The sequence below is a fragment of the Selaginella moellendorffii genome, unplaced genomic scaffold (genome assembly GCF_000143415.4).
Source record: "Selaginella moellendorffii unplaced genomic scaffold, v1.0 SELMOscaffold_6, whole genome shotgun sequence".
Lineage (NCBI taxonomy): Eukaryota > Viridiplantae > Streptophyta > Lycopodiopsida > Selaginellales > Selaginellaceae > Selaginella > Selaginella moellendorffii.
Window position 1 is genome coordinate 3,638,006 of NW_003314267.1, and position 21,415 is coordinate 3,659,420.

General features: G+C 46.8%; 7 protein-coding genes across 11 annotated transcripts; 3 read left to right on the plus strand and 4 right to left on the minus strand.

Moving 5' to 3' along the window:
* Positions 1-8: 8 nt before the first annotated feature.
* LOC9652167 (xanthine dehydrogenase) lies at positions 9-5,045 on the minus strand. 3 transcript variants are annotated; one of them, XM_002966029.2, is made up of 14 exons: positions 4,774-5,045; positions 4,615-4,714; positions 4,443-4,551; positions 2,902-4,386; positions 2,610-2,852; positions 2,243-2,557; positions 1,947-2,186; positions 1,604-1,888; positions 1,303-1,524; positions 1,083-1,244; positions 902-1,030; positions 614-850; positions 388-561; positions 9-332 (listed from the first exon to the last, which is right to left on the minus strand). In XM_002966029.2, exons 1-14 carry the CDS (start codon positions 4,898-4,900, stop codon positions 90-92), a joined length of 4,071 nt encoding a protein of 1,356 aa, XP_002966075.1. In that variant the 5' UTR covers positions 4,901-5,045; the 3' UTR covers positions 9-89. The 3 variants fall into 3 exon arrangements, with proteins under 3 accessions (XP_002966075.1, XP_024526578.1, XP_024526579.1); XM_024670810.1 differs by having other exon boundaries at positions 614-1,030; XM_024670811.1 differs by lacking the exons at positions 4,615-4,714; positions 4,774-5,045 and having other exon boundaries at positions 2,902-4,337.
* Positions 5,046-5,149: 104 nt separating this feature from the next.
* LOC9652168 (linamarin synthase 1) lies at positions 5,150-6,841 on the minus strand. The gene is made up of 2 exons (XM_002966030.2): positions 6,179-6,841; positions 5,150-6,127 (listed from the first exon to the last, which is right to left on the minus strand). Exons 1-2 carry the CDS (start codon positions 6,669-6,671, stop codon positions 5,217-5,219), a joined length of 1,404 nt encoding a protein of 467 aa, XP_002966076.1. The 5' UTR covers positions 6,672-6,841; the 3' UTR covers positions 5,150-5,216.
* A 5,285-nt stretch (positions 6,842-12,126) lies between these two features.
* On the minus strand, positions 12,127-12,941 carry LOC112345000 (protein LURP-one-related 10-like). The gene is made up of 3 exons (XM_024670780.1): positions 12,744-12,941; positions 12,458-12,688; positions 12,127-12,396 (listed from the first exon to the last, which is right to left on the minus strand). Exons 1-3 carry the CDS (start codon positions 12,939-12,941, stop codon positions 12,256-12,258), a joined length of 570 nt encoding a protein of 189 aa, XP_024526548.1. The 3' UTR covers positions 12,127-12,255.
* Positions 12,942-13,220: 279 nt separating this feature from the next.
* On the minus strand, positions 13,221-14,474 carry LOC9652169 (iron-sulfur protein NUBPL). 2 transcript variants are annotated; one of them, XM_002966031.2, is made up of 7 exons: positions 14,347-14,474; positions 14,175-14,297; positions 14,025-14,122; positions 13,820-13,946; positions 13,669-13,754; positions 13,491-13,616; positions 13,221-13,429 (listed from the first exon to the last, which is right to left on the minus strand). In XM_002966031.2, the coding sequence occupies exons 1-7, from the start codon at positions 14,465-14,467 to the stop codon at positions 13,253-13,255; spliced, it is 858 nt and encodes a 285-aa protein (XP_002966077.2). In that variant the 5' UTR covers positions 14,468-14,474; the 3' UTR covers positions 13,221-13,252. The 2 variants fall into 2 exon arrangements, with proteins under 2 accessions (XP_002966077.2, XP_024526590.1); XM_024670822.1 differs by having other exon boundaries at positions 13,491-13,560; positions 13,637-13,754.
* A 9-nt stretch (positions 14,475-14,483) lies between these two features.
* Positions 14,484-15,065, plus strand: LOC9652170 (transcription elongation factor 1 homolog). Its single transcript, XM_002965658.2, has 4 exons — positions 14,484-14,631; positions 14,687-14,757; positions 14,827-14,848; positions 14,912-15,065. Exons 1-4 carry the CDS (start codon positions 14,516-14,518, stop codon positions 14,958-14,960), a joined length of 258 nt encoding a protein of 85 aa, XP_002965704.1. The 5' UTR covers positions 14,484-14,515; the 3' UTR covers positions 14,961-15,065.
* A 66-nt stretch (positions 15,066-15,131) lies between these two features.
* LOC9635274 (7-deoxyloganetin glucosyltransferase) lies at positions 15,132-16,765 on the plus strand. Its single transcript, XM_024670816.1, has 3 exons — positions 15,132-15,324; positions 15,387-15,702; positions 15,751-16,765. Exons 1-3 carry the CDS (start codon positions 15,157-15,159, stop codon positions 16,704-16,706), a joined length of 1,440 nt encoding a protein of 479 aa, XP_024526584.1. The 5' UTR covers positions 15,132-15,156; the 3' UTR covers positions 16,707-16,765.
* On the plus strand, positions 16,753-21,346 carry LOC9635275 (ESCRT-related protein CHMP1). Of its 2 annotated transcripts, XM_002965660.2 has the most exons (6): positions 19,784-19,832; positions 19,886-20,067; positions 20,128-20,204; positions 20,263-20,311; positions 20,370-20,453; positions 20,530-21,346. In XM_002965660.2, the coding sequence occupies exon 6, from the start codon at positions 20,659-20,661 to the stop codon at positions 21,286-21,288; it is 630 nt and encodes a 209-aa protein (XP_002965706.1). In that variant the 5' UTR covers positions 19,784-19,832; positions 19,886-20,067; positions 20,128-20,204; positions 20,263-20,311; positions 20,370-20,453; positions 20,530-20,658; the 3' UTR covers positions 21,289-21,346. The 2 variants fall into 2 exon arrangements, with proteins under 2 accessions (XP_024526581.1, XP_002965706.1); XM_024670813.1 differs by having other exon boundaries at positions 16,753-19,832; positions 20,370-20,532.
* Positions 21,347-21,415: the final 69 nt, after the last annotated feature.

The following is a 21,415-nucleotide window of genomic DNA, read 5'->3' on the forward strand; positions in this document are numbered from 1 at the left end:
GTCTTGAAAGAGATCCAAAGACGACAATATGTAAATAAAGATGTGGGGTGCCTCTAGTATAATTTCTGTACAGAAAGTTAGCAGGAGAATCAAACGCTTAACTTTGGACGGAAGTCGGCCGAAGCGAAGCGAGCAGTGATATCATCTACGCATGCCATCCTGATTCTTTCTGGAGTGGCCGGGGTGTCCAAAAGAAACCACCCGTGAAGTCCCGTTTCAGCTCTCGCAGAAGCGATAGCTTCTTTTACTGCAAAAAGCGCCGCTGCAGCTAAGAACAGCGGGGGTTCCCCCACTGCCTTCGACGAGTGGATGGCTCTTGGATTCGGAGCATCCTGGATTTAGTCACCATATCATCAGCCAAAGTCCTATGAAGGAAAGATTCCAAACCTTTAAGAGCGAGACTCGGAAGTCAATCGGAATATCGTTTACTGTTGGCAGTTTGTAAGTTCCGGGGCCTTGAGTGAAAAGATATCCGGGCTTTATCCAAGGATGAGCTTTGTCACCCCACTTAAGTTCTTCTAGTGCTACCCAGCCGAGGCCTTGGACAAACGCACCCTCAATCTACACGTACGTAGAAACTGTTAGCAAGTAGCAACTTTTCTACTCTTCGAACCTGGCCAATATCAATAGCGGGATTCAGCGAATGTCCCAAGTCCATGACGATGTCAACACGTCTCAAGTGTGAATCACCAGTAAGACAATCTATCTCTGCCTCGGCACAAGCAGCTCCATAAGTATAGTAGCTGAAAGGTGATCCTTTCCCTGTCTTCCAATCGAAACCAATGTCTGGTGTTATGTAAAACCCGTGTGCTGAGAGATCAATACGCTGTAAGTAACACGCCATAACCAGCTGCAATATAACAACAAAGATTAGCCAAAGAAACGTAACTTGGATTAGTACCTTCGCAAACGAGTCGTACTGAGACATCAATGGTCTCATCCTTTCTTTGATTTGGTTGCATGCATCGATAACAGCGGCACCATACATATCAGAGCTCGCAGAAGCCGCAGTAGGCGAAGCATTTGGTACCTTACATTCCAAGACGTGGTGAGCAGAACTTGAAAGGTGAAAAGCAGCGTACCTTGTCGGTGCTTGTTTCAGATATAAATACTGAGCTTATGGGAATATCGAACGCAGTGGCAGCGACCTGTGCGATTTTTGTGTGTAAACCTTGTCCCATTTCAACTCCACCATGTGTCACTAGAACTGTACCGTCTGTATAAACTTGGACCAATGCACCTGCCTGGACGAGAAAATTCCGTCATTTCCACCATCAAAGGCTGCCTGATTAAACCATTCACCTGATTAATAAACTTGGTTGTAAATGATATTCCAAACTTTGTAGGGACCATCGCTACTCCTCTTTTCTTCCACCGATTTTTCTTGTTAAATAAATCGATCTCATGCATACGTGAGGCAAGCTCACAAGAAGACTTCAACTCCGACCAAACCTGTTTTATACGACAGTTCTCGAGAACCTGGCTATAATGCAGCTCGTAACCTTCTCCTTGGAGATTAATTTCCTAAAAAAGTCAACAGTAAAAAACATAAGTTTTTGAGCGTCGGCAGCAAAAGAAAAAACGTTTTTTTAGAGATACACACCCTGATCTTTGAAGCAGGTACTCCCAGAGTTTTTGCAATGTGTTCAATCCAATTCTCCGTAACAAGCATCCCTTGAGGTCCGCCAAATCCGCGAAACGCTGTGTTGCTGGGAATGTTTGTAAAACATACGTTTCCAAATATGCGCACGTTAGGGATCACATAAACGTTGTCCGAATGGAACATGGATCTCTCCAGAACAGCGTCCGAAAGATCCAATGAGTTGCCACCATTGTTATATATCTGAAGGTCCAATGCCATAACTTTTCCCTCGTTTGTAAAACCAACCTTCACATTGAAGAGCGATGAATCAAAGCAACGCACACATGGATAAATAACAAGGTACCTTGTAACGCGCAAGGAAAGCATGCCTTTGACCAGTAATTGCCATGTCCACTTCTCTGTCAAGTACTAGCTTCACCGGCCTCCTTAAGAGATATGCAGGGACGGCCGCTGCAGCTGCTTCGACAAATCCACGAGTTTCCTTTCCTCCAAATCCACCGCCAATTCGTTTTGTCTTACAAACCACCCTATGCATTGGAATGCCCAAGACGTGCGCTACAGTATACTGGTGCTTCTGAGGTGCCTGTAGACATCAGAAACCTTGTAAGTTCTGGCCCCTTGAACGCAAGAATAGCTTACCTGTGTCGATGATAGCATCATAACCTCATTTCCACCATCCTGAATCCATACTGTTGTTCCATGCGGTTCTAAGTAAAAATGCTCCTGTCCTCCCATTTGCACAGTGCCTTCGACAATGTGATCGCATTTCCCACTGGCGAAACACTCTTGTACGTTCCCCTTCGAAAGGACTCGGGGCGCCTTCAGAAGAAAACTCTCAGCCTCAATGGCGTCTTCAATGCTCAGAATCGCAGGTAAGTCTTCGTAAACCACTTTGACCTTTAGTGCTGCGGCCCTTGCTGCATACTGAGTATCAGCAACAACAACTCCAATCACCTGGCACAGTGAAGAGCAATTAGCCATGACTAAAAAACATATATATTCCTACCTGACCAACACATGTGACAACGTTCGTTGCAAATAACTCTTCGTCATGCGCCACAGCTCCAATATCATTTCCTCCAGGAACGTCTTTTGCGCAAAAATAACCAGCGAAACCAGGAACAGTCTCCGCCTCTCGGTAGCTCACAGAAACGATACGAGCATGCGGTCTGGTACTCAAAACCAACGCACCATGCAGTCCATTGGGTGGAAGAGGCTCGTCATCAAGATATTGTGCTTCACCAGATACCTGTTGCATTTTCAGCTCAATTTTCGTGCGAAAGAAACTGTGGTGTTACCTGAAGCTCTGCTGAAACATGAGCGATAGACTGACCGACAGCTGATCCATCCACTATAGTTTTGAAGTTTTGCATCCCACTAGAAATGTCTCTCTTGTAAGGATCAGCTGCTGACATGAACCTTTCGGAAAACTCGTGCTCGACATTTTCATCCTGCTGAAGCTTGTCCGCCACCATCAAGAAATATTTGAAGAAAAAACTCAAAATGAGAGACCTCCTGAATTCGGCCATGCCTCCGGGAGCATTATCGGCAATGATGATGTCCTTCTGAAGCTCCGAAAGAGCACCTTCCAGGGTCGACTTGTCCCAAACCTTTCCTTGCATAAAAGTCTCGGTTTTGCTCGCACGAACGGGAACAGCGGCAACTCCACCATATACCAATGAAATCCCCGATACGAGCCATTTCCCCGTCTCCTCTTTTAGATGAACTCTCATCCCTGCGTTGACAAGAGCGATGTCGTCATCTCTGCGGTGAGACTGCTTAAACTCCTTTATATATTCGTTCTTCCTCGTCCATGGAAGAAAAACGCTGGCAAGAATCTCTCCTTTCCGCAATGCCACCCTGCGATACCCGATAAAGAAGTCGCTTGCCTGTACTGACCGCGGCAATCCACTGTCATCAACTAAGGTGAAAACGGCCCCCGCTGCTATCCAAAGAGGATTTAAATCCGAGATAGGACTAGCAGTACAAATGTTGCCTCCAATAGAGGAAACATTTCTTATTTGAACCCCTGCAAACCACTTCAACTGTGCCAAGAATGCGTCGCATCCAGATACTTCGTAAGCCTTCCTGTCCTTCACACAAGCATGCATCACTTCCCGGAGTTTTTCCAGCGTCACGGACGCACCAATATTAAGACCATCGTCGAGAACTTTGATGGCGTTGAGCTCTGCGACGTGAGTAGCTGCAATCAGTACCGGGTACCTCAAGTTCTTAAACCTTGTCTCTATGCCAACTTCACTGTTCCCGACCACCAACTTAGCATCCGGATACCGTTTCTTCAAATCCAGTAAGTCAGGCAGGCTTAACGGACGGAACCACTGCAAATCCTCAGCACCTTTCAGAACCAAAGACTGAACCTTCCTGGTCATTAGCTCGGGAGGAAAAATAAGCTCCCCCCGATCCTTGATCTCTGATGGTTTCTCCTGTACGCTACAGCAACCGGTTTTCTTCTCGGATCCACAGTCACAAGGCCTTCCAGTACCAGGACAGATCTTACCACCTTGAGAGGCCCGATTCACAGCGACTCCACTTGCCTTAGCAGAATCATCCCAGTAGAGGAAACTATCTGCTTTGGTGAACGACCGGAATGCCTCTAGAATAGGCCGGTAACCCGTGCATCGACATAAATTCCCCGCGAGGCTTTCTTCTATCTGTTCTTCTGTTGGTGGCATCTTGCAAGTCCTGAGCAGTGCGTACATCGACATGACGAAGCCTGGTGTACAAAAACCGCATTGCGAGCCATGTGTGTTAGCCAAGACTTCCTGTGCCAAAGTTTGCGAAGAGAAGTTATGGAGTATAGTTTTAGCATCAACGCTACCTGGACTTTGTGAAGGCCTTTACGCCGACTTCCAATTCCTTCCACGGTCATGACGTGCATGCCTTCGACTGAGTAGAGCGGAGCCAAGCAAGCGTTGATCGCTCGATGACTAAGAACAAAAGAAGAACAGCAGTTTAATTCTTTGCTCTCATCTCAACAGGGACAAGCTCACTTGATTTTGTCTTCTCCATTGTCGAAGAAAGAAAGCATCACTGTGCACGCTCCACACCCTCCCTCTCCACATCCCAATTTCGTTCCGGTCAAGCCAAGCCCTGGAAATAATCACCCGAACAAGAGCACCGATGCTGTGCAAATTCTCACAAATTCTCACCTCGGAGATACTCCAGCAGCGTCATGTGAGCTAACCCATCGGGAAGAATGTAGCGCTTCCCATTCACGTAGAGAATCGGCTCCTGGGGATCGCCGATCAATTCGATGCTTGCTTCCAGCGATCCCATCTGCTCAATTCGATCTGCGCGGCGGCGAGGAGCAAAGCGATGGAATCCACGCTCGAAAACCTAGGAGCTGGGATCGCTATCTATCTATCCATCTAAAACCCTTTTCCTCGCTACAGGAAAAATAGAGCACCAAATGGACCTGGAATATGCTCGTAAAAAACACGTGACCGCATTTCACGTTAATGGGAATTTACTTAGGATTGTTAAATCTAAGTATATTCTAATGGTATCTTGCTTAAGACTAAATAATAGTTTTTATTCAAGACTAACCATTTATATTAAATTAAAAGAAATTCTTTTGCCCTTAAATGTTTTTCTAGATACTCCTCATAGATTCCACAAACTTTTGGAGGTTGCCATACGAAGAGCCACCTTTCAAAACTGTCTTATAAGCTTCTTCCTTGATCTTTTTAACGTTGTTCCTCATATCGCTACCACTTTCTTCTTCCATGAGTGTCTTCACAACTTTCACGAATTCCTCCCTGGTAACGAGCTTTTGAGTCGCTACATTTGAGAACTTCAATCCGATCTTCCAGTCCTCCACCACCAGCTTGCAGTTAAGATTTTGCTCGGCGATGCAAGGCCAGCAGATCATTGGAACGCCTCCTGAGATACTCTCGAGCGTCGAGTTCCAGCCACAGTGACTCAAAAATCCACCGGTGGAAGGATGCTGTAGGATTTCCAGCTGAGGAGCCCAGCTCACGACGAGCCCAAAGCCGCCAACTCTCGCCTTGAATGATTCGAAGAACTCAGCCTCTAAGTTGGCAATTGACTTCGGACGAATGGCCCAAAGGAATGGTCTCTGGAGTTCTTCCAATCCCGCTGAGATCTCCATGAACTGCTCCAAGCTGAGAGTAGCGATGCTGCCGAAGGATATATAGAGAACTGACTCGGGAACTTGCTTATCCAGCCACGATAAACACTCCTGATCTTCGTTCCAGAGGCTTGGATTGCTTGCTTTCTTCTCGCCAGTGCAAAGCAAAAGAGGTCCAACTGCGATGCTGTTTGCGTTGATCTCCCTGGCTGCCTCAAACGCCTCACCTTCGAGCTCTTCAAAGCTGTTGAAAAGGACCCATGCATCCTTAGCCATTTGCGTTGTTCTGTGGTGCCGGCGAGCAAACCCGGGATCCAACTTTTCATCGTGAGCGGACAACACCGAGGGGAGGCCCCAGATTGGCAGTGGCGACACCCCGGGAATGTAAGTTATCACCTTGTCGATTGAAAAATCTGCAAGGATGAAAAGGTAAGACACGGAAAACCTGTAAAAGAGCGGAGTACCTTGCACTGGTATGTCACCATGCTCTAGCAACTTCGGTAAATGGTACTCGAGAAGAAGTGAGTGAGCAGTCGAGGTCCAAAAAGTAACATTGAGTATCCCGACCCTTTGAGCCACATCTCTCGACCACCTGTAAAACAAGTCCGAGATGAGGCACGAAACTGGAGGCCCCCTCTTCGAGATCTTGTCCACCAGCAGCTTCTCGACCGGACCTTCCATATCCTCCATGGACTTGAAGAAGATAAGCCGGTTGTCCTTGTAGAAAAGGTCGAAGTCCAATGGAGTACCGGGAACAGTCTCGAAGCGAATGTCAAGGCCGTCTTCACCGTCTGTGACATGCTTCATCCGGCTCTGGACGGCCTCCGTGTTGATGAAGGTGATGACGAAGCCTCTGGAGGCGAGAGCTTTGCAAAGGTGTAAGAGAGGAGAAACATGACCTTGAACTGCGACCGGGAGTGCAACCGCATGAGGCCGGCTATCTACGAGAGAACCCATTTTCTGCTGCTGCTGCTTGTTCTTGCCCTCGGGATTTTAACTCCTCCACAAAGAACACTTCAGAAGCTTCAACGATTGAAGCGACCGTCTCTCGATGAAGCTTCTGATTTAAAGAGAGACGACCGAAAGTCAGTAGACGTCTAAACCTCTCAGTTGTTAGCCACACCAATATCCTGTCTACTGGTTGGTGTGTCCCATTAAGACTCGCGGCCACGACAAACTATCGTAAACGCTTGTAAATCAAATACAAATATCAGAAAAAGTTTAGTCGTGTAGCCAACATACAGAAAGGAAGGTGCCGCGTTACTCTCGTGTTTTCTTCTTGGAAGAGACCGGAAACTCCGAAAAGGCTCACATCATTGCCAGCTGATGGAGAGAGAGACTGAAATATCTTTTTTACAATGGCCAGCAGTCAGAAACTCAACCGTAAGAAACATAAAGACGTACCAGACAACCGTGATTCAGCCGACAATCGGAGCAAAACAATGGTGTAAAGGGCTCTGCATGTAAGGATTTAACCAACAGAGATGTCGAGTTTTCTCGTGTTATCAAACTATTCTTGTAGAAATGTTGTTGTACACTGTGCAGCCACAGCACTGAACAATGATCTCCCCAATATGAACATCAACTGGAACCTAAGAAAAAAGCAGAGAAGTAACGAGCTTTAGGGCAAACTAATCCTAGAATCTGACAGAGAAAAATAGAAAACTGACACGACGTACCAGAACGAAACATGTTGGTCCCTGGTCTTGCAGAGCAATAGTCGACACAATCACGGGGAAAAATTCCAAATGAGAAAATTATTCTTCATTACCTGCCAGTGCATCATGCCCACGACCATGATATCCAGTTTTCCCCACAAGACTCGTGTAGAGAGAGAGTTTTTCTTTTCGGCCAGTATTGTAATATATTGTGTGGAATTATTCCAACATTGTGACATTGTTATGCTAACACTCAGCTTTATTTCATTTCATCTCAGTTGCTTGCCCATGTGTAAAAAATAAAAAATGGAAAGTGTTCTATAAGAAATAAAAATGGAAAGGGAATGAAGTAAATTACTTGTGACATGGTAACCGATACTTTTTTTATGGAACATCAAAAGCTTTGACACTTTTTTCTTTTTCTTTTCTTCAGTTGCACAATTTTTGAATTATTTAGGGACAATAGTCTTCCTTTTATGTGGTACCTGTAACCACATGAAGTTAAAACTCAAGAAAGAAATGTAAAGTTTGATACTTTGTCCACTTGCACTTCCTCGGCTTCCACTTTCGCATACCTTTGGAGTGTTTGTAATTTTCTCTCCCAACATAATATTCTCTTTTTCATGCACACTAGAACATTTCTGTTGAAAAAGAAATAGTTAAAAGTATTGGAACAAGCAATTACCTTTCTTTCCTTGTCGTGCTTCTAGGTTAGCATTCTCTCCAAAATATCTTTGGGAAGCCAGTAGATGATTCGCTTATGAAAACACAAGAGAAAGATAGAACCTTCATATTTATCATGGATGAACTTCATGATCGTAGCTTTTGTGGTGTTGTTTTTTGACTTGAAATTATGGTGTAGCAACAAGTTTTGGTGTAGTTTGACCCACTTATGAACTTGTGCAATGTTGGATTTCTGGACGTCATGTTGCATCAGCCAATACTTTACTAGAAATTTTTAACCATAGCTACTGTATTGTCGATCACCGTGTGGAAGTTTGTGAAAAATCCGCTCATATGTTGGAATTTCTTCATCAGTGAAGTCATTGCCATCTCCATCATCACTGGCTAGAATGATCTTTTCAGGTAATGCATGAGATGGACTTGGCTTTTTCTGCATTGAAAGGAAAAGTAGTTAACTTGAGTTCAAACAAGAAAGATTATATCTGGTTTTTAGCATCAATATAGCAACATAGAATTCCCAAACTTGATCAAGTCACCATTAAGCCTTAACTTCCTTATAGCCTCTAAGAACGATTGCCCATTACTAATCTCAGCAACAAACTTACAACATCTACGTTTGTCCACTCCTAGACATCATACTCTTCGGCTTGTAGCAACTGTTGGATGGAAAGTCAAATAGTGATCATTAGCAAATACGCCAAGTTGTTCGTAACATATATCTGTGCTAGCTATGAGTAAAGGAAATAAGATGAACTTGTGTAGAATCTCCTGCACTGGCTAAATAGCAATGTCCCTCTTGCCTCCATTTCTTAGTAGTACCATCCCTGCTGTTACATCTGTAGCTGCCACCAAATGGCTTCAAGACATTCTAGCTTCAACCAATGCATGCTTACTCGAAAAAAACCTTAAGTTTGAAATCTTGTTGTATCCAAAATAAGGGTTCAATCTTTGCCTTCCAAGTCTTGCTTTCATTCGTGTGATCTTCTCAAACTATTACACAATCCCCTACTTTGAAGATCTCCCCAAGCGAAAGGACATGATGAACAAGTTGCTTTAATTTTCTTTTACACCCATTATAGCTTCCAGAATCTATTTTCTTCTACCAACAAGCATTGGTTGCTGTAACAAGCTTTTGAAACCTTCTCCATAAAGCCCTCTTACTTCCTTGAAAAACTCAACTCTAAACCTACCATCTATCAAGACCTACAATCCATATCTTGAAACACTTGCTTGCTCACACCCTTAAATATAAATTTCAAAAAATACCATGAGTTTGAAATTTTGTTGTCCTTGTTGTTAGAGTAGATTGCATTATAATTCTTGACTACCCACTCAAATGGATAGCACCAAAAGTTGATATGGCTGCTATGCCTTTGAATGTCGCTAAAATATCTCCACATCCAATATTATGCTCCAATGGAACATTTTTCGCTCCAAACTCTTCCTCCCTAAGTGTCCTCCATAGCATAAATATAACAGCCCCAATCTCAAGGTTTTCCTTAGTCCATCCTCCATTACTTTGCTTGAAAAATAAGTGAGCAACATTGGAGACACACAACCCAATTTTCTTCAGATTTCCATTTGAATTCTACTTAAAAATACAACGATTCTTCTGCTTTGTAACTCAAAAACGAAGCAATAAGTAAACAAAAGAATAACTCAATGTACACATTTACCTTTCTAAACTGGATGGCCAACATCTTGCTTGAAAGGGCTTGAAAATAACAAATTTATGTCCTGAATCACCACTTCTAATATGGAAGAGAGTTTGTCATTGCTTTTGAGATAATCAAAAAAACTTTTGAAACATGTCTCACTGCATCAGATCAAAAACAAAATCTAGGACCATGAACATAGTTGGAATATTCAAATGAGAAAATGAAAAAGCATATTTGTATAATTGATAAAGCCTCCAGAAAACTGAGACAAAAGCAAGACTAGCTTCATTGAGATACTCATCCCTCTTTGATATTGTTGTGCTTCTAAAATGTTTGAAAATAGTAACTCAAATGTCCTAGCAGACATGGGATTCTGAAAAAAAAGGTGTTTAGAAGTAAATGATTGAGATTATAAAATCAGTAGGAAAACAAAGAGCAATTACATGTTTTTATCGAACAGATCTCTCCCATCTCAGAGTGTAGAAGCAATATAGTAGCACCTACATCCTGATGGTCCACCCCGCTTAAAACTGCCAACCATGCATTGTGCTACATGATCTCCCGTCCACGCCATAAACATTGCACGTACTTGAGTAGTACTCATACCTCATGGATACTCCAAGTTTCAAAGAGCTCCTCCAATTCTTCTATCAACAGCCTCAAAAGGTATTGGAGAAGTTCACCTTCTCTTTCCTACCTCTTGAACTTCTTCTAGGGGATGAATAGAATAGGAAAAGGCTTTAAAAACCTTCCATTCCTTGTGTTAAGTATCTGAATCTTGACAACTCCAAACTTTCGTTGTGAATCATAAAGTTGGTGATTGTCAAAGGGGCCAAGAAGAGCAAAGTTTGCAGGATTTCTTGCTACTTACTGCGAAATCACTTTCTGTAATAAGTCACACCTTGAGCATGTGAATGTCTAAGGCTTCACCAGTCCACCAAAAGCCTCTTGAGATTTCTGGTGCCACCTTGGGAAAAATGGGTAGGCATGCTTACAACACGAGCAATAAACTGATAGTCTGTAGGTCTCTTCTAGATTCCAAAACTGCTATAATGATTTCCAATACTATAATGACTTAAACTTGTCCTCATCCCAGAATTTTAAGATTTCTCGTTGGACTTAAAGCCCTCCCTCCACAAACGTTACAAATGGTGGTAATATGTCCTTAAGCTGCTTACAAGACTGAGATAAGAGCTGATTGACAGGTAGTCGAATGCCACCATCTTGGCCTTGTGTGTAGACACCATCAGATGGAGAGTAAACTACTAGATCATGACGCTCCTTATCACCTTCACATAGTCTCCACCTGACTGGTTCATTCATTCCAAACCTCCTGAAAAATGAGTCCATTTGCTTTGCAAAACTTGGCAATCTACTCCATACATCAGCTTCAGGGTATTCTAGCAGGATGTTCATGAGAGACTACTCGCCCTTGCCAAAAATCTTTCCTAGAATCCTGTCCCGTCACTTTTAGACACCAAGTGCACATTGAATGCCTCGTGGAGATCTAATAGAACTAATGTTATCAACCGTTAGACCAATTCCTCCTTTCTATCCTGATCAGACTCTATCCCCTGTGCCTGGTTGGCGCTCTCCTTCATCCCCAGACCCTGGTTCATCCAAGCTTGCTAGATCAATGCCCCAGATTCTTCCATTATCTACTAATCTGCATTCTCCCTTGGCCTCCAAGAACCATGGCCTAGGTGCTTGAATTCTATCCAACTCTCTAGATTCATGTCTATGCAAGGTGATCACTCTCTCCTCTCTTCTAGTTCTTTCTCATTGTGACCCGATACTCCTCGCTCGCAAACTCTTTGACCCTTCTTTCAAACATGCAATTCCAATAGACGGCCACAATCTAATTATGCCAATCCAATGACCAGGAAATACCTTGTAATTCATTTCCAATTAAAAGATCCCGCTTATTTAAGTAAAAGAAAAAGATGCCCTGCTAAATTTTGATTTAGGGTTTGTCACGATCTTAGGAGCGCTTGCTCATCTCTGTCCTCGGGCAGGGATCGAAAGAAGGTGAACAAATGTCAACGACACTGAGTAGAGTACTTCTCCTGGAAAATCTTACACAATGCCCCACCCGATCGCAGCCAATCGCTGTGTAAGTTTCTTCTAGCGTTTCTACCGCTGCTAGATTCTCAAGCAACCAAACAAGCCTGTCTTGCAGCCTATGCCTCAAGATCCAATCAAGTGTGCGAGTCTCGAAGCATGCGAAGTTTTGCTTACGAGATTGCGACCAGCGAGATGACCAACACTAATCCATTGACAATCTGAGCTGAAAGATCGAAAAAGTCTCACATACCGCCTTGTTGAGGTGCAAACCCGATCCAATCAGATTAAATATTACTCTGACATTGAAGCATTAAGGTAATGTAATGCATCAAGGAGACAAGTCTGCTTAATTTGAAACTCCCCCCGAGACCGCGGTTCAATTCGTGGCCAGAAGCACTATCAAATTCAACAGTCAATTGAGCCGCCCAAATGGTGGCCTCTATCTATGTACACACACGACTGTTCTGAAACCTTGGGTTACACTGTCGTCGAGGAAGCATTCGAGCTGCTCCTTTTGTCATGAACGATTGCGATCAGTGAGACAACGAACGCAATATCGACTCCAGGCGCCACGCTTATGGTGTACTCAGTGCAGCCCCATAACGAACCACCTTTGGCCTAGTTGAAATACATACAATCAGTTCATGCGAAGTCAGATAACCAAAGCAATCTGAATTACCTGTGCTACGAGCTCTTGGTTGTGGCCTCGAACGATATCGATGCCCCGGCTGAAGCAGTGTCCCTTGATTTGGTAATCCGGCTGCCTGTTCTTGCCCGGCTCCTTGTCCGACCCCACAAACACATCAATCGACATGCTTATCTGAAAGATCGAAGAGCTCCTCAGCATAAACAGCATGCGGTCCCGTTGGGCATCATATCCATACCAAGTACCTCTCACTGGTAAAAACATCTGCTAGCACAGATTGTCAGGATTTCAGGAGCTTCAGGAAAGTGATGGTGTTTACCTGTGGCCGCAAACGAACAAGTGGAGCATTCGTAGTGAGGTCTACGATATAGTGGTCGCGGTTCCAGAGAAAGGAGGGGTGCTTGACCTTGAAGAGAGGCCTACCGGTGAGATCGAGTACCTCCTCATTTCTCCAGCCTCGTTTGTAGACGAGCGCAACCCCCGCAGACTTGCAGAACTGGCTGCTTACAACCGCCATTGCCATGAAGTGGCGAATCGAAAGATGCAGCGGTAATCTTTTATAGAGTGCCGCCGACAACGATGGGCAGACTTGGCAGACTGTGGCACCGCGTGCTTTGAGTTACGTAAAGTGAAAGAAAGCTAGACTGGGTCTAAGCTGACCTCGATGTCCGGGCTGCGCACGGAACTGCTGGACAATTAAAACGATAGTCAACTCTAGTCAACTTATGATGAGTAGTCAACTCAAGAAAGACGTAAGATACATACCAGACTACCGTGATTCAGCTGACAATTCCTACAAAACAATGAAAGAGCTCTGCATTTAAAGATTTAACCAACAGAGATGTTGGGTGTCACGTATGCACCCGCTGACGCGAGCTCTCTCATTTTATCAACTATTCTTGTAGCAATGCTGTTGTACACTGCAGCGACATCGCTGTTAGCACTTGAAGCAACGATAGGCTTTCCTTCATCTGAAGTCTCTCGGATATGAACATCAAGTGGAACCTGAGGACAAAAAACACAACGAGATTCCTCAAGAGAAAACCGGATGTATATTGGATTATACCTTGCCAAGGAAGTCGATTTGCATTTCTTTAGCGGTTGTCTCACATCCTCCGTGCCCGAAAATGTGTGAGCTTTGGCCGCAGCCGGGGCAAATAAAGTAGCTCATGTTCTCAATTAATCCCAGAATCTGGAAAACAGAGAACTTACAGGAAAATGGATAGAACAATGGAACGACGCACCGGAACGTGAACCTTCTGGAACATGTTTGTTCCTCGTCTTGCATCCAACAGAGCAATATCTTGAGGCGTCGACACAATCACAGCACCTGGATCAATCAAGAAAAGCTGTGAGAGGAGAAGATCTCAAACAAGAAAAACTATCCTTCATCACCTGCCAGTTTCAGACGTTGTGAAACTGATATCTGCGCATCACCAGTGCCTGGCGGCATGTCCACGACCATGATATCCAGTTTTCCCCACGAGACACCTCTCGTCAGCTTCTCCAGCGCGCTCATGACCTGTAGAGAGCTGCAAAGACAGTCTTTTTGCTCGAAAGAACAAAAACCTTCAAAGAAAGAACAAGGAGACGATCATACCATCGGCCCTCTCCAAACCACTGGCGCATCTTTATCCATCAGAAATCCCATCGACATGCACTTTACACCATAGTTCTCCAGCGGGACCATCTTGTTCGCTACATTTTTTTCTTCTCAACTGGATGTCATCGAAATGGAAAACTTTCTTACCGCTATCGATCTTAGGCTGTCCACTGAGATTCATGAGCAGTGGAATCGAAGGCCCGTAGACATCAGCGTCCAAAAGCCCCACCCGGAGCTTACATTTCAAAGCGAGCGCTACCGCCAAGTTCACTATGTAAAAACAAAAACATTCACTCTAAAGAATTCTAAGAACACGAACCTGCCGTGGTGGATTTCCCGACTCCTCCTTTCCCTGAAGCCACAGCGATAATCCTTTCCACTCCATCCAGCTGGGGCTTGCTCAAGGCGCCAGCGGCCATCGCCAGAGCTCTCCTCGCCATTCTGTTACTTGATAAACCCTAAATCAAAATTTAGGGTTTTTGGAGGAAATGGGCAAGCGCAAATCCGCCAAGAAGCCGCAGCCCAGCAGAAAGATGCAGGAGAAGCTGCCATCGGTGTTTAGCTGCCCGTTCTGCAATCACGAGAGCAGCGTCGAGTGCCGCATGTAAGTGCCGCATTAGGGTTTTTAGAAGCGCTCCCTCATCTCTTTCCTCTCGCAGGGATCGAAAGAATGCCGTGGGCGAAGCGTCGTGCAGGATTTGCCAGGAGAAGTACTCCACTCAAATTGACGGTCAGTGTCCTCGTTTTCTTTTCGATTCTCCCAAAACCTGACTGACTGGATCTTTCGTTTGCATTCTAGCTTTGAGCGAGCCAATCGATGTGTAAGTTTCTTAATCTAGCGCTTCTAGCTCTCGATCTTTCTCACTCTTTTGAGATTTTTCCAGCTATAGCGAATGGATCGACGAATGCGAGCGAGCAAACACTGCCTCGTGAAGGAAGGTTTGAGTTTTACATATACATAGCGTGTAAATACGCACTCCTTCAAGAAAACCAGTGTGTAATGTGCAGTCCAGGAATACATTAGCTTGGATTTTTTTCTCTTTGTCGTCTAACGAGTACTGTGGACTAGAAGGTAAAAGGGGGTCACATTTTCTTTGCTTGTAGGTTCCTTTGCGCTCAAGTAAAAGCTATGGTGGAAAGGCCTCGGGTTGTGGCTGTGCCATTTCCTATGCAAGGCCATATAAGCCCGCTTCTTCAGCTCTCGTATCAACTGGCTGCTGCTGGTATTGACATCACTTTTGTCAACACTTTCAGAAATCACGAGCGACTTGTGGGATCCAGAGAAGTCGTGTCTAAGGTACTTGGAACTGTTGATGTTCTTGAGCTGCTTAAGTTTTCTTTTCCTCTTTCTCTCTCCAGGAGCATTCTTCCGGAGTTATAACTTTCATGGGCATCTCCGACGGCGTTGCAGCGAAAGCCTTCGACGGAGGTTTCAACGAGTCCCTCAATGCGTCCCTCGTTGCCTCCGACGAGATGGCGAAGCCCTTTGAGGAACTTCTCTGGAAACTGGACGGTGTTAGCTGTGTGATTTCGGACGCTTATCTTGGATGGGCTCAAGCCGTCGCGAACAGATTTGGGGTCCCCAGGGTTGCACTGTGGACGTCCAACGTTGCTTACTCCCTTGTGAATTATCATCTTCCACTGCTTGTTGAGAAAGGCTATCTTGGAGTAAAAGGTAAGAAATGACCGCATTGTTATGCATATCTGACGCTTTCCTAAACAGATCCTTCTTCTGTTGGTTTTCTCGACAACCTTGTGACTTGCGTTCCTGGGGTCGAGCCAATTTATGCTCGGGACCTTCCAACCGTTCTTCGCTACGACTCTGGGGAAGATCCCGGCTTTGCAAACAGGATTCGCAAGATTCAAGCTCTGAAACATGCATCGTGGGTCCTCGTCAACTCCTTTGAAGAGCTAGAGAGCGCCGGAGTTGAGTCCATGAGGCGAGAGCTTGGAACGCAGAACTACGTGACAGTCGGGCCACTCCTGGTAGAAGACACAGGGGGCAGGAAGAGTCTGTGGAGCGAAGACGAGGCATGCTTGAAGTGGCTTGACTCTCAAAAGCCAGGCTCGGTTCTCTACATTTCTTTCGGAAGTATAGCCAGCATTGCAGGTGCTCAGATGAGAAGCATTGTGAAAGGGCTGGGGGACACAAGGCAGCCTTTTCTCTGGGCAATGAGAAAAAACTTACTGGTTCCGGACTCCGACTACTCAGAGAGATCCTTCCAGGAGTTTATGGGAGCGACTAAGGCACAAGGGCAGGGACTGATCGTGGAATGGGCTCCGCAAGTGAAAGTTCTCCAGCACCGGGCACTAGGTGGCCACCTATCACATTGCGGATGGAACTCGGTACTGGAGAGCATGGCGATGGGAGTACCGATACTCGGCTGGCCCTGCGTCGCCGAGCAGACGATGAACTGCAAGAGAATTGCGGAAGACTGGAAGATTGGGCTGAGATTCACGACCGACGACGCAAAGCAGCAGCTTGTGAGCGATGAGGAAGTGGCAAGAGTCATCAAAAAGCTGTTTTGCGAAGGCGAGGGGCGCGAGATCAAGAAAAGAGCCAGAGAGTTCTCAGCCATTGTGAAAACCGCTGTCAGCCCGGGCGGATCGTCGCACCGAAACTTGGAGAGGCTTGTCCAGGCGATCAAATTCGGAAGGCTCGGCAAGAACTCTGGCTAAAGTGATGTCCGTACGAGTGAGCTTGTGGGAATAGGATACTGCAAAGTCAGGCTTTCTCAGTTGACCTCTGGCGATGGCGCTGGCTAGAACAAGATACGAGCGTGCTCGATGGGGTGGTCGTCGGGACACTGCGGAGAAGTCAGTTCACAGCATGAGCAGCAGCAGCCTGCAAGCGTTTTATCTCAACACTTTGCAGCTAGAGGCGGATGCAATTGAGTTTGCAGCTGGGGGGTATGGAAGCATCTTCAAAGGGACAGTGGCAACTGGTTTTCAGATCCCGGAGAGACTGGAAAGAGGCCGGTATTTGCCTTACGGCCAAAAGACGGATGAAGCCCCGGATTTCTCCAAGCCATCCGAGAGAGTTCCTGTCGCTGTCAAGAAGATCCGGGAGCCGGAGAACGACGACGAGGTTTTGGAGATGACCAGGGAAGGAATCAACATGAGAGTTGTCCAAGGGGCAAGAAATGTGGTGACTGTCTACGGGGTTGCTTACAGCAAGGAGCTGGAATGCGTCTGTCTCGTCATGGAGCTTGTTCAAGGCCCGCAGCTGGATGCGTTTCTCAAGGCACACCATCCTCCGGTTCCAGACGCAGCTTGGTGGAAAACGAAGCTAGAGCTGTTCATGGAGCTCGTTATTGGGCTATCGGTTTGCCATCAGAATGGTGTCTACCACGGAGACTTGAAAGGCAGCAATGTGCTCGTGGTGGACGAGTCTCGGGTTCCAAAGTTGATAGACTTCGGCTTCAGTTTCCGGAAACGAGACATAGCTTACCTGAAGGAGACGATAGGTGGTTCACCGTTTTGGGTCAGTCCCGAGCTTTGCGATCAAGACGAGCAGAAGGTGCTGCAGGAAGTGATGCGGAATCCTTATCCCTCCGACTTTTACTCTCTCGGCATGACCTTGGTTGAGATGTTTCTCGACGGGGAGGTGCCGGAACAGCTTTCAGCAGGCTTCATCGAAGAGAAAATCTACGGAGGATTTCCCGTGTCTCTGGAAGTGCCACCCGGTATGGAAGCTTTTGAGCCAGTTTTTACGAAGCTTTTCCAGGTGGTAGAGGGCTGCTGCATGTCGGATCGCGACGAGAGGATCTCCTTGCAGCAGTGTCTGGCAGAGGTGCAAGCGGCCTACGATGAGCTTTGCAACATCGGCTGCAGTTTTAATGAGGATTTTCTCCGGGATCCTTCCAAGCTTGCATCTACGGAGGCGTACACAGCAGTGCTTCCAGCTTTCAAAGCAAAGTTTCCTGGAGTTCCGGATGCTGTTTTCCTTCAACCAGCGGATAACATGGTGGTGGACACGAAGGTAAACACGCTGGTGGATTTGTTCTGCGACATGGATTACGGGGAAGGCGTAGAAAGCATCGTCAGGTGGAGGTGGTCTATTGTTAAGATCAAGCTGGACGAAGAGGTTCCTCGTTTATGTCGTCGCTGCGTGCAAGCCGGGAGTCCGAAAGCACTGAAGGTTCTGTGCTCTCGGTGGAGGGAGATTTCTAAACAAGACGAATGGCTACTTCACGAGGCTTGCGAGGCGGACAGTGCCGAAGTGCTACAAGTTCTTCTTCAGGACTTCAAGATGGACTATAATACTTGGCACCGGAGGTGGCCGCTGAAACCGCTGCACAAGCTTTCGTACCAAGGCAAAACAGAGATGATGAAGATCGTGTTGGACCGTGCGAAACTTAGTGGGAGAAGGGACTACGTGAACGACGAAATCGCGGGACGGACTCCACTATACTACGCAGTCGCTGGTGACAAGATAGACGCGGTGTTTTTCTTGCTGGAACAAGGAGCGAACTCGTTGGGCCAGGAGGACGAACTCACTAGCTCTGATTTTTTGGACAACCTGCTAGGGGCGGCTGCAGAGAGCGTGAGCTTAAATGTGATCGCAGTTCTTTCCGAGGTAAGCAGCTCGTTGAGGACTACAGGCACTGCGGTTGGGCTTGAAGGAAAGGCCGCTCAGCTTTTCCGAAACCACTATAGCAGCCGTCTTGCGTATCTCAAGATTGAAGGTGATCGCCTGCTCGAACTGAAGAAGCACTTGGAAGAATCAAGTCGACGTGGATTGGATGCCTTCAGCTTCGGGTGTTCCAGAGAGGGAAATGCGGAAGTTTTTGAGACGATCGTGTCGATCAAAGAAACTCCCAGGGACTTGTGGAGGCACTTGATTGGGTACGGAAGCAGGGAAATGGTGGCCTATGCGTTGGATAAGCTGGGATACTTGGCTACATTGGACTTGATCCATCTTGCTTCAAAGCAGGGAAACTTGGAAGTCATGGACTTTCTGACAGTGCTCATGGACAGACGTAAACGGGTTGGCGAAGCAGAGAAAACTCTCAAGGAGATGCTTGGCGGTTTTCGTGAAACTGAGGAACAAGTTCTAGAGAACAAGCAACAGCTACAGGAAGATGACTTGCAGCTCGGTCAGGGGAAAGAAGAGCAAACTAAGTTTGATGGAAGTTCCAGCAGCGAAGAAAAGGTTGCCAAAGACGATTTACAGGTACCGGAAGATGAGAAATCTGGCTTACAAGTGATGGAAGAGCTCGAGGAAGATGAAGTAGAGTCCAGCAGCGAGCTTGTTACTGATGGTGGGGAACTTCCAGAGTTGAAGTTCCGGAGGATGTTCGACTACGAATACTGGGACGTGCTCAACGAGTGGACCACGTGCAGGAACATGAACACGGAATGGATACTGGGCGAGTTCCATAGGATTTCTCCAGACTCTTGGACGGAAACATCTCAAAAGCTGCTATTGATCGCGGCACAGCTTGGAGACGAAACGATGGTGGAGAAGTTATTGGGAAAGAAAGTATCACCGGATTTCGAAGAAGAGGATGGAGTGTCACCTTTGTACCAGTCAGTTCTGTGGGAGCATGAAGAGATAGCCCAGATGCTGCTGAGAGCTGGGGCAAACGCGAGCGACTCTTGCATGGACGCCGCGTTGGACGTAGGAAACGGGAGCTTGGCTAGACTGCTCATCAAGTTCGGCTTCGATACAGGCAGGAAGAACGGAAGCAACCAGACTTACATGGACTTGATCAAAGTCATGGACGCCAAGAAGGAGGAGTTTCGGGAGAGGTATGAGATGCCGTTTTTCGCAGCGATGCATGGTGAATTTCCATGACGAAGGTACTGGTCTGTCAATAGTGTCTGTGTCCTAAAAATCTTCTTTTCCTTGCAAGGCCTGATACTATCATAGCCGAAGTCTTTTACGAATTCCTTGCTAGAGCATCTGGCAGGATCGCTCTCATCCGGGAGCGAGCTTCCTGGATTTCTGCAAGCTCGTGTGGAATGGATTAACTTCTCGCGATCAACATGACCTTTTTATTGCCGAGAGAGTGTTCAAAGACTCTCCAGGCGATCGGTAAGTCTCTTGCAAAGTTTAGTGCTGTTCCTGACAGTATTTTTCTTTTTTCTTTTCCAGCAAAGCTCGATGCACTTAGAAGATCAACATGACCGATGAATTGCCGAGAGATTGTTCAAAGACTCTGGAGGCGATCGGTAAGTCTCTTGCAAAGTTTAGTGGTGTTCCGGACGGTGTTTTTCTTTTTCTTTTCAGCAAGGATCTTTGAATTGCCGAGAGTGTTCAAAGACTCTGGAGGCGACTGGTAAGTCTTTTGCAAAGTTTAGCGGTGTTCCGGACAGTGTATTTCTTTGTCTTTTCAGCAAAGCTCGATGAACTTCTCGCGACGCAAATGAGATTGACCTCTGTATTTCCTAGAGTATGTGCAAAGACTCTCGAGGCGATCGGTGAGTCTCCTGCAAAGTTTAGTGGTGTTCCTGACGTGTTTTTCTGTGGTCGATCTATGCGCAAAACTCCGAGAAGACACCCCACCCCGTACAGATATCGTACGTGGAATATACCCAACTTACCGTTGGGCTATAGTGTTCTTCGTGGGTGGAATCCATTCGTTCTCGAAGCGAGCGAGCGAGCGATCGATCGAAGGAGAGAGAGATGGGCGGCGGCGGCGACAAGAAGAAGCTCATGGAACAGGTATTCCATCTCAAGCTCACATCCAAGGGGCTGGTCCGGCAGGCCAAGAAGTGCGAGGCCGAGGAGGCCAAGGAGAAGCTCAAGATCAAAAAGGCCATGGAGAAGGGCAACGCCGACGGCGCGCGCGTCTACGCCCAGAACGCCATCCGCAAGCACGCCGAGCAGCTCAACTACCTCCGCCTGGCGTCGCGGCTGGACGCGGTGGTGGCGCGCCTGGCGTCGCAGGCCACCAGCCAGGGCGTGTGCGGCGCGCTGGCGGGCATCGTCGCCTCCCTCCACGGCGCGCTGGCGGTGGGCAACATGCAGAAGGTGTCGCGCACCATGGACGCGTTCGAGCGCGCCTTCGTGGGCGTCGAGGTCCAGGCGGCGTTCGTGGAGGGCGCCATGGCCGGGAGCACGTCCCTGGCCACGCCCGAGGAGAGCGTCAGTGGGCTCATGCTCCAGGTCGCGGATGCGCACGGCCTCGAGGTGGGCGCGCAGATGCCGCAGCCGGGCATCCATCGGGTGGCCGTGGCTGCGCCGCCGCCACGATCTGGTGTGTCCGAGGATGAGCTCTGCCGGAGGCTCGCCCAGCTCAAGAACAAGAGCTGATCGCACGAAGAATATGCTTTATTTTTAAAAAATTTGAACGTTAGTGCTTGACACGTTAGCCCTAATTGGACACGGAAGCCCTAAACATGAGCTGATGTGTTACATTGTGTGCCCAATTAGGGCTTAT

Bases quoted from the DNA above. Each gene is read 5' to 3' on its own strand.
- LOC9652167 (XM_024670810.1), bottom strand. From the start codon at position 4,900: ATGGGATCGCTGGAAGCAAGCATCGAATTGATCGGCGATCCCCAGGAG. The intron at 1,525-1,603 runs GTGTGTATCTCT...TGACTTTTTTAG, and splicing joins TACCTGCTTCAAAGATCAGG to GAAATTAATCTCCAAGGAGA. The intron at 1,245-1,302 runs GTGAATGGTTTA...TTTCTCGTCCAG, and splicing joins CAACCAAGTTTATTAATCAG to GCAGGTGCATTGGTCCAAGT.
- LOC9652168 (XM_002966030.2), bottom strand. From the start codon at position 6,671: ATGGGTTCTCTCGTAGATAGCCGGCCTCATGCGGTTGCACTCCCGGTC. The intron at 6,128-6,178 runs GTACTCCGCTCT...TCATCCTTGCAG, and splicing joins TGGTGACATACCAGTGCAAG to ATTTTTCAATCGACAAGGTG.
- LOC112345000 (XM_024670780.1), bottom strand. From the start codon at position 12,941: ATGGCGGTTGTAAGCAGCCAGTTCTGCAAGTCTGCGGGGGTTGCGCTC. The intron at 12,689-12,743 runs GTAAACACCATC...CTGTGCTAGCAG, and splicing joins TTGTTCGTTTGCGGCCACAG to ATGTTTTTACCAGTGAGAGG. The intron at 12,397-12,457 runs GTAATTCAGATT...TATTTCAACTAG, and splicing joins ACCAAGAGCTCGTAGCACAG to GCCAAAGGTGGTTCGTTATG.
- LOC9652169 (XM_002966031.2), bottom strand. From the start codon at position 14,467: ATGGCGAGGAGAGCTCTGGCGATGGCCGCTGGCGCCTTGAGCAAGCCC. The intron at 14,298-14,346 runs GTTCGTGTTCTT...GTTTTTACATAG, and splicing joins CGGGAAATCCACCACGGCAG to TGAACTTGGCGGTAGCGCTC. The intron at 13,617-13,668 runs GTGCGTCGTTCC...TCTGTTTTCCAG, and splicing joins TCCAGAAGGTTCACGTTCCG to ATTCTGGGATTAATTGAGAA.
- LOC9652170 (XM_002965658.2), top strand. From the start codon at position 14,516: ATGGGCAAGCGCAAATCCGCCAAGAAGCCGCAGCCCAGCAGAAAGATG. The intron at 14,632-14,686 runs GTAAGTGCCGCA...TTCCTCTCGCAG, and splicing joins AGCAGCGTCGAGTGCCGCAT to GGATCGAAAGAATGCCGTGG. The intron at 14,849-14,911 runs GTAAGTTTCTTA...AGATTTTTCCAG, and splicing joins TTGAGCGAGCCAATCGATGT to CTATAGCGAATGGATCGACG.
- LOC9635274 (XM_024670816.1), top strand. From the start codon at position 15,157: ATGGTGGAAAGGCCTCGGGTTGTGGCTGTGCCATTTCCTATGCAAGGC. The intron at 15,325-15,386 runs GTACTTGGAACT...TTCTCTCTCCAG, and splicing joins CCAGAGAAGTCGTGTCTAAG to GAGCATTCTTCCGGAGTTAT. The intron at 15,703-15,750 runs GTAAGAAATGAC...TTTCCTAAACAG, and splicing joins AGGCTATCTTGGAGTAAAAG to ATCCTTCTTCTGTTGGTTTT.
- LOC9635275 (XM_024670813.1), top strand. From the start codon at position 16,780: ATGGCGCTGGCTAGAACAAGATACGAGCGTGCTCGATGGGGTGGTCGT.